The sequence below is a fragment of the Pteronotus mesoamericanus genome, unplaced genomic scaffold, assembly GCF_021234165.1.
Source record: "Pteronotus mesoamericanus isolate MK-2021 breed Mesoamerican mustached bat unplaced genomic scaffold, CSHL_Meso_final contig_25, whole genome shotgun sequence".
NCBI classification, from domain to species: Eukaryota; Metazoa; Chordata; class Mammalia; order Chiroptera; family Mormoopidae; genus Pteronotus; species Pteronotus mesoamericanus.
In genome coordinates this window covers 15,519,900-15,529,469 of record NW_026555105.1, presented here as the reverse complement: position 1 = coordinate 15,529,469, position 9,570 = coordinate 15,519,900, and the positions used below count along the sequence as shown (strand labels likewise).

Below are 9,570 nucleotides of genomic sequence, written 5' to 3'. Positions count from 1 at the left end.
GTGCCCTCTGCCTGAAATAGCCCCGTGGTTTCTGTTTTCTAGCAGGTTACTAATTGATAAAATGTTCGGGCAATTCAGGCCAGAACCAAGATGTACTGTTCAAGGAACAGAAGGATGCAACAACCAGAGGACATGATAAGCGTTTATTTTGATTTATTTTTTAGTTGCCTGTCATGTCTTTCAACGTGAGTTCCCTGAGGACCAGAGACTGTCTTCTATTATTTATTCAATCAACAAATATTATCAGTGCCTCGTCAGTGGGGGCTGAGGTGAATGGCCAAGTTCCCGCACTCCTGGACTTGCAGTCTAGACAGAGCACTGTCCCATGCGGTGGCCAGTAGCTGCCTGCGGCCATTGAGTTGTAAGTGCATGATTTGTGTTCTTTACTGTATGTAACTCACATTACAACAATAAAGTAAAAAATAAGAAGTGCCTATGCTTGAGCACTTGAAATGCAGCTCTCTGAACCGAGATGAGCTGTCAGTGTAAAATATATACCACATTGCAAAGACCTAATGTGAAAATAACAATGTAAAGCATCTCACTAATAATTTTTATATTGATTATGTGTTGAAATGACAATATTTTGGACACATTAGATTACATAAAATGTGTTTCACCTATTCCTTTGTACTCTTTTTAATGTGGCCGCTAGAAAAATTTTAATTACATGTATGGCTTGCATTTGTGGCACATGTTACATTTCTTTTGGATAGCACTGGTGTTATGAGAGCTGAGTTCAAATTCTTTGATTTACCAGTTCAGCATCTATTAGTGTCTATTTAAGTGACACTTGGTCCCCACCCTTCAGGACTTCAGATGGAATGGTGAGAGGGACAGATATACCAACATGGAATTAAAATTCTCTGATAAATGTCTGAGTTGGTCCATGTTTGGGGGTTCTGAGGGCCTGCGAAGAAATCTGGGAAGGCTTCACAGAAGAGGTGACTTTGCTATTAAGCACTATAGGATGAGTAGGAGCTCACAAGGTGGGTAAGGAAGAAGAAGGGCACTCTAGGTTCAGGGAACTACCCATGCAGGAGCTAAGAAGTTGGAAAATACACAGTGTTTGGAGAGATACAGGAAGTTCACTGTGGCCCAAACATGTTTTGTTTGGAAAAGAGGCTGGAGAGAGCCAGACTGTGTACAGTCTTGAATGTCAGTCAAGTTTAGACCTAACCTGTCCCATTGTGAATGAGCTCACCTACCCACCCCCCTCAAAAGCGTGAAAAGGACTAGACCAGACCTTGTTTGAATGTGAAAAATAAACTCTTTATTTAAGTGCTCGCTCCCTGTGGCTCAAAAGCCTATCTACTGTCTGCTTGGAACCCAAAAGCATTTATAAAATCATAGAAAAACAGAGTAATATTTATATAGATCGTATATTTGTCGGCTCATTATGTGATTCTTCCCTGTGTAAAGCAGCGAGTTCTAAGTGCATCAGCGTGACTTTCCCCAAGGCCCTCTCTGCGCTTTGAGGGGCCCTGGAAGCTGTGACCCCACTCCAGATAGAGAATGCTCTTTTTTTCCCTCATCCAGGCTTAGGGAGGCTGGGTCACGTGGAGAATGTGGGCGATTAAGTCAGAGATGATAACTCATGGGCTCCCTGAGCTGTATTCCAGGGCCCTGGTCCTGCAACGAGGGAGTGGCTCAGGGGCTGACCTTGTTGGTTGGTGGCCAGCAAGGCAACGAAGGCTCTTGTGAAGTCTAGGCATTGCAGTGGGGAGGCTCATGGGTAAGACAGGGATCCTCCAGGGCTCTTTGCCCCTGGAACTGGGGTCTGAAGGAAGGTGCCTGGGCACAGGTGTGGAACCTGGTTAGGGCTGGGGGCAGAACAGTGGCCCTGGTCCTGGTTTCACTCTAAGAAACCTCCTGGGTGTGAAGCCTAAGGCTCTGTGGAACCAGGGAGCAGGACTTGCTGTCATTTGTAAGGCTGGATCATACAAGGCATCAGGCATGCACAGCTGAGAGGCCCTTGGAGATGAGCTGGTTCGGCCACTGCACTGAGCAGCGAGGACACCAAGGCCCAGGGAGGAGGGGGCCCCGGCGGGCCGGACTCGGGGCTCTGACCCCTTCCAACCATTTCCCACTTCCTCACCCCAACCGGGTCCTTTTTGGTCAGGTCCCAAATGACCTCCCTGACATTCTCAGGTCAGGGCTGGTGACATGAGCAGGGCACTGGACTTGGAATCAGAAGGCCTGTGCTTCATTCCCATGCCTTCTCATGACCCAGCCTTTCAAATATCCACAAGTCCACCTGGCCAGAGTGGGCCACCTCCCTTCTCCAAGATTCAGTTTCCTTATTGAGAAAGCAGCTCTACTCTGCAATTTCCCATGGCGATGGATTAAATGGGCTGTGTGAGTACCAGCAAGTACAGGATGCACCTGGCACATCGTAGGTGCTTCACAATGGTGAGCAGGGAGAGGGACTGTGGGAGGAGCTCAGGCCTGGCCTATACCTGGGACCCTCCCCATCCCCACCTGTGCTGACTGCCCCAAGGGCTCCTGGGGCCTGGGCACAGTCTGGGGAAGGTGTCCAGGACACGCTAGGGTGTTGAGTTCCTTGATCCGGCCAATGGGCACTCTGTCTCTTTTTTGCTCCATTGGGCTATGGAATAGATAAAACAATATGGTGGGTGATTAGTTGCTTTCCAAATGGCATCTGGGCTGGAGAGGGGAGTGTGGGTCCCTTCTCTCCCATCCCAAGCCCAGTCAGCCAAAGCCAGGGCTGTGGAGGCACAGAACATTGCTCACACATACAAGGGCGGGAAATCGGGCTCAGGGGAGAAGATGGGTCTGGGGTCCAAGGAGGGGCAAATTTTCCTCATTAGATTGGGATAAAGATTGGGGGTCAAGTTGAGGCCTCTCAGCTGACTGGGGTGGGACTAGGCTTGGGAGCCCCTTAGGGGGCGCCGATGATGACATTCCGGTAGCCCTTCACGGCTTTGAGCCTGTTACTCTCGAAGTTGACCACCAGCTTGTGGAGGCCCACATGGCGAGGCCACAGGTCCACCCTGATTTTGGCTTCCTGATCCACATCCACGTGGTGTGGGCTGTGAAGAGAGAGGAAGAAGATGAGGAGACGCCCAGGCCTGGCCCCATGATTGGGGCCAGACCAGGACGACACGTGATTACTGAGAACTTAGCACAGAGCCTCTGTATTCTCGGATATATGGCTTAATGCTGACAGTAATAACAAATGACAACAATGAGGGGACCCAGCCCCTGCTCTGTAGGTCCCGGGCAATCTGCCCTGCTATGTATAGAGGGGTCTGTGTGCGTATGCCTCTGTGTGTGCTCGCAAACACAGTGGAAACGGGCAGTGTGCTTGGGGTAAGAGTGGGTGTGCTCAGGTGACCACACGTGTGAAAATGCATTGAGCTTTATGCGCGCGATTCATGTTCTTTACTGTATGTAACTTACATTACAATAATAAAGAAATAAGAAGTGTATATGCTTGTATGTGTGTATGTCCAATGGGATGTATCTAGGACACACGTAGACATTCAGGGTGCATATGTTTGCATTTATGTGAGGGCCTGTATGTTGGGGGGCAGGTGCTTAGCAATGGAATGTGTAATTGTTTAGGTTTATGGAGACATGTGTAGGGAACCGAGCTAGCATGGTGGTGCGGATGCTGAGGATGAGCAGCTGAGAACTGTGCCCCGAAAGCGTTTAGAAGGGGATGCAGGGGTGTATGAGTCAGGTTTGTGGGCAGGCATGTGAGAGATGAGATGAGGGGTTACAGGCTAGAGTTGGTGCCCCATCAGCGTCTGCCCTGTGCTCCCAGGCTCCCCAAGCTGGGGTGACTAGCACTTACAGCTCCACGGTCATCTGTGTGTCAGTCAGGCCAGCTCCCTCCACAGTGAAGATGCAGCCTTCCAGGGGCACGGAGAGTGGGTTCTGCAGGGACAGCTCAGCCACCAGCTTGCGGTTCTGCTTGGGCTCTCCCAGGATCTGGGGCAGGGCACAGGGCAGGTGTAAGGAGCAGCACCGAGGGAGGGGGACCAGAGCCCCTCAAGGGCAGGCAGGATCCCGGCGGGGCCATCTTTATATTTGCTGCAAGTTGGCCCAATGTTTGCTGAACAAAGCTATGTCCACTCTGCCACCCTCACTCGATGCCCCTGTGCCTCAGTTTCCTCTTCTGGAAAACAGGCAATGATACCAGCCCAGTCCTCCTTCATGGAGCCGCAGGGGCAGGCTCCACGCAACCCAGAGAGAGTATAGTGCCTCCCTTGTTCTAGGATCTGGAGTGGGAAGATCTTAGGCTTTGGAGCCCTGTCCCCACTGTGTGATGCCCCCAAAATCACTACCCTCTCTGAGCCTTGCTTTCTTCATGGGACAGCAATGCCTGGCTGCAGGGTTCTCATAAGGATTACTGAGCTATTAGCGTGCAAACTCCTAGAAGACTGACTGGCACACAGCGCTCATTCCCTCCCCCTCATTCTTTACCATTTATTCGTAACTGCTGCATGTGGGGTTCTGGGGCCGTGGCTCCTTGAAAGTGAATCACTATGATGACGATGATGATAGTGACAATAGTCAGCTTTTATTGAGCCCTTATAATGCACTGGGTGGGGCTATATGTGCTTCTCATGGATGCACATTTAACCCTTACATCACCTGTCTTACAGATGAACAAAGCGAGGCAACGAGGGGAAAAGTAACATGCCCAGGGCCACCCGGCCACAAAGCCAGGCAGTCAAACTTCAGAGTCTGTGCCCTTAACTCCTCCGCTCACCCTGCCCCGCCAGGGACCCACATTCTAGGGGTCTGGCTTTAGGAGTTCAGCTTTGAAGCATCTGTGATTCTAAAATCCCTCAATTCCATGTCCCTACTGCTCTGAGATTCTAGAATTCATTCACAAATTCCAAATTCTTTTGGCTTCACGATGCCATTCTTGATGAAGCCAGAATTTAAGAATCCCTGAGGTGTCAAAGGCCTAGAGTGTGCAGGGATTCAGGAGCATGAGGCCTGCCTGCTCCCAGCCTTGGGCTGGCCCTGGGACTCTGCCCTGCCCACCCCCCCCCACCCCCCCCACCGCCAGGCCTCCCCTTACCCGGATCTTGATTTCAGGATTCTCCAGATAGATGTTCCTCTCAGCCAGCATATAGCTGTCAGCAGCTGGGTCGACGAGGAGACCCCGCACCTTGATGAGGTTCGACTCCGTCAGGTACTTGGAGTAGTCGTTATAGAGGACTGAAAGGGGGATGTTCTTCTCTGCAGGGGCAGGGGAAGCACATTTAGTGACTGAGACAGAGTCCCCCGCCCCCCCCCCCCCGGCCCCAGCTGCATTTCCACAGGCACAGCAAGAGGAAAGGATGTGCTCGAGCTCATGCCGCTGGTGAATGACTGCGCAGATCCCAGGCTTCTCCCCAACCTGTGAAGACCTCAGAGTCACTTTCTCACCATGAGCCAAGGCCTAGACCTTGGCAGACCCACTGAGGATCCACATCCCCACCTTTGGAAAACGCTGCATTAGTGTGCCTGGCTCTCTAAATCTGTCCCAACCTCTGTTCAGATGGCGTTAGGGGAAGAAAACCCAATCTCCTGCCAAAAGGGACAAAAAGGAGGGAAAATTCCTGGTGGAGCAGAGTGGAAAGTCTGACCAGCTCCACAGGAAAGAAAGCAAACATTGTCCTCTGGGAGCTTGGAGGACACAGCCTTAACTATTGACCTTTCCAGGAGGCTGAACCAGGGTGGGGCTGGACCTCTGAGAATTGTTTTCTGCCCGCCAGAGACCACAGTCTTGACGCTGGGCCAGATGCTGGCTGAGAGAAGGAAAGGTGTGTGCAGTAGTTTCAGTCATTCCTTAGGCGATTTGCCTGGTTTTGAAAGGTGCCAGGGACAGGCATGATCACCAAGGCCCGCGCTGGCCACGTACCCAGTGACCCACCTGGAGGGGTGAGCGTGGGGCAGGAAGGGGCAGGGAGAGGAGCAGCAGCGCAAGGAGGCAGGGGTGAGGGCGACTGGATTCTGTTCTCTTTGGCTTCCTGTCCATTAGCACATGGAAATCCCCCAGACCTTATCATAAAAGAATAACATGCGACTCAGCCCAAGTATGTGATCTTCGAGGGCGAACAAATCAATCGCAGGCCGAGCTTGCCATTGGAGGCCCTCATAGGGCACCAGGACCAGCTCTGCCTTGTTGCCCGAGGATAACACACAGGACCTCGGGCCTCTCCCTGCAGGCTGCGTCCTCTGTGGGTGGGTGACAGAGCAGGAGGGCCCCCTCTGTTGTGAATATATCCTCGGGGAGAGGAGACACGAACCTGGCGGGCTTGCCTGAACAGTGCCCCAGGGGCCCAAGGGAATTTGGAGGCAGAGTGGGCACGACAGAGGCCCAGGAGGAGGTCATTCCAGCATCACTGGCCCGGGCTGAAGTTCCCTTCATGCCACACGTTCCAGGAAGGACACTTCCTCCCTTTGAAGTGCTTCTGAGCCCAAGAAATGACACATATATCATTTAACAAAATGGCTGCAAGGGCTCCTCAAAGATGAACCAGAGTTTGTACAAATGAGGAACGTGAGGCCAGGCATGGAGAAGAGAAATAACCTAAGAGCCCACAGCCCGCCCGCAGAATTGCCAGAATTAGAACTCGGGTGTCCTGATCCTCCCCCACAGCTGACACTGAGCCCCGGGTACTGAGGCCCAGGCCGGGTCCTTTCTATGCCATCAAGGTTAGCGGGGACTCAGACACCATGGGACCCAGCACGGAGACCCCTGCTGGGCACAGTGGGGGTCAGGGAAGGCGCACAGGGCTTCTCAGCTGCCCCGCGCCTGTTTGCACTTCTGCTCAGCAAGGAGTAAAGGCCCCACCCTGACCAGGCACCACGTGACACTTTGCAGCTGTCTCCTGGGCACGTGTCTCCTCTTTCAAGTCCTCACGGGGGCCCTTAGGCAGGCCTGCTGTTGCCCCATTGAATGGATGGGTATGATGTGTGGCTCAGGGAGCCTTGTCATCCTGCCTGAGGCCATACATTTAGGAGGTGGTAGCGGCCAATTTCAAAGCCAGCCTGCCCGGCCCCCAGATAACACCTTTCAACAGGGTGAAGTGTTGGGGACTCAGCCCTGGTACCAAATGACTCTGTCCCTGAGGGTTCGGCCTCTGCTCAGGGACCCTGACTGGACATCTGCTCTGGACATGCAGCTCGAGGGGAGCCCATGTAGTTCCCAAGACAAAATGAAGAGGCGGCCAATACCATAGACCCCTGGCCTGACACGTAGAGGGGCTTCCTTAGGAACTGGATGGCCCCAAAGCCAGCCCCTGGGTCACGAAGGAGCAGAAACATTCGGCTGACAGGCTAGTGCAGAGGGGAAGGCCCACAGCTTCGCAGACACAGAGTGCTCTGGCCCTAGGCCTCGCCGCTACTTCTGTGCATTAATATCCTAGTTCCCAAGTGCCCAGCCTCTCGCCCACCAGACAATCCCTCACCGTTGTGTCACAATGCCCAGGTGTCTGATGGGGACACTGAGGTTCAGGGAGGTGGTCCACTGCCCAGACGACACAGCCAACAGGACCCTCAGAGGATGGCCAGTGTCTCGCTCCACTGCTCCAGGGGCCTCTCCCAGCTCCGTGGCCCCACTGCCCTCCTCATGCCTCTGGCTCCCAGCGCGGAAGGCGGGATTAGGCTGCTGGCGGCCAGGAGATGGGCTCTGCGTCGCCTTACTAAGCGACCTCAGGGGTGGCCACAACGCCTCTCAGGGTCTCAGGATTATTTTAAGGAAGAGAACCAGGCACAGTAACAAAGCTGGGCAGCAAAAGGCACCAAGGAGATGACTGTGCAGGTGTCTGACTGGGACGTTTGAACAACAGAGGCTCTGCTCAGGGCTGAGGGCTGGGTCATGTACTAACATTATGTTACCCCCAAACAGGGGAGACCCGGAACTAAGGGGCAAAGGGAAGGGGGTCTGCCTCCCAGGGAGGCCAGGACAGGCGCTAGGGCCATCTATGAGGAGACAGTGAGGGCTGGGAGGAACACGCTTCTCTCCGCAGAGGCCTGGACAGCCTCTGGCCACATGTGGCTGGTTAAATTAAATGAAATTAAAACTTTGGTTCCACCGTTGTGCCAGCCACATGGTTCAGTAGCCCCAGGGAACGAGTCGCCACCACTCTGTGCAGCATAGACACGCAACTCATCATCGCAGAAGGTTCTGTGGGCAGCAGTGGTCTAGAACCTCTTTTTTTGGAGGCTGAAGACCTCCAGCGGGGAGAGGCTCCGATGAGGGGTGTGAGAGTTGCTGGAGACAGAGGGAAGGAATCAGCTGGGAGAAAGCAGTGGAGCATGTGGGAAAGCTGTCAGGAGCCCCAAGTGAAATGGAACAAAATGGGGTAGTTGCTTAGAGTACAGGTTCGAGTCTCAGTCCTGTCGCGTCTTAACTGTGTGGCCTCGGGAAAGTTATTTAACTTCTCTGTGCTTAGTATCTTTCTTGAAAAATGGAGGCAATAGAAGACTCCACCTCCCACTTTTGTTATAAGAGTTAAACGGGTTGATATTTGTGAAGCGTTTAGGACAGGGTCTGACCAAGAATAAGCGCTGTGCAGGAGTCTGGGACGTAAATTGCACACACGAAGCACTTGGGGCACTACCTAGCACATCAGTCTGTAGTCAAGAACTGACCCAGGAACAAGGGCCTTACCTGAGAAGGGCTCCAGGGAAAGATCATGCAGTTCTTTGGAGCTACACGTGGGCCCTACGGTACCGTTGTAGCTGACGGTACGGGCGTTGAGCACAAGGCGGCAGTTGTACTTCTGCGCGGTGTTGTTGGTGATGTAGGCAAAGACATCAAAGTTGCTGCCCATTGCCATGCTCTGGGTCACACGAATCCGCATGGTTACCTTCACCTCCTCTTTAACACCCAGCTTGTTCAGGTGGTTGGCCCTCCTGAATGCTTCCCTCTCCTCGTAGGACCCTGTGAGGACAGTGAGGAGAGCACCTTCATGGCTGGAACATATTCCAAGGCGAAGGAGGCAGAGGCAGAGCAAGCTGGCCTCCCAGAGTCCTGGTGACTCAGAGCAGCCCCAAAGGAGGGCCTTCTCTACATTTCTGCGCCAGGAGGAGGAAAGAATATTTTCTTTATTTCCCAAAGTGAACTCCTGGGCATCCCTCAAGATCCAGCCCTAAATGACCGCTTCTCCAGGAAGCCTTTTTTTTTAAAATCCTCACCTGAGGATATGCTTTTATTGATTTTAGAGAGAAAGGAAGGGAGAGAGAAAGAAAGAAAACATCAATTGGTTGTCTTCTGCCCCAGTCAGGGATGGAACCCAGGACCTAGGTATGAGCCCAGGTATCAAACCCGCAACCTTTTGGTGCACAGGATGACGCTCCAGCCAACTGAGCAACCTCACCACGGCAGGATGAATCGGTCACAATGTCATCTGGAGTTTCACAGCTGCCTATGGCCAGCTATGGTGATTTAGCTCACCACATTGGTTTCTGTTTTTGTGGTTACTCTCCTGAGCTACTTGAGGACTAGGACTGTGTTGATTTATCTCTATTTCATACCCGAGGCCTACCATAGTGGTTGGTGCATAGTAAGCACCAAGACAATGTGAACTTCCTCGCCTG

The 9,570-nt window shown here is 52.8% G+C and overlaps 1 protein-coding gene across 1 annotated transcript in view; it reads right to left on the bottom strand.

The window, feature by feature from the left end:
• Positions 1-1,247: 1,247 nt before the first annotated feature.
• The window catches only part of TGM2 (transglutaminase 2), a 31,441-nt gene continuing 23,118 nt past the window's right edge, over positions 1,248-9,570 (bottom strand). The window contains exons 10-13 of the mRNA XM_054573765.1: positions 8,642-8,914; positions 5,060-5,220; positions 3,821-3,957; positions 1,248-3,053 (exon numbers count right to left, since the gene is read on the bottom strand). Of these exons, the coding sequence (XP_054429740.1) occupies positions 2,903-3,053; positions 3,821-3,957; positions 5,060-5,220; positions 8,642-8,914 (722 nt within the window). The 3' untranslated portion in view covers positions 1,248-2,902. The remainder of the gene's footprint in view (positions 3,054-3,820; positions 3,958-5,059; positions 5,221-8,641; positions 8,915-9,570) is intronic.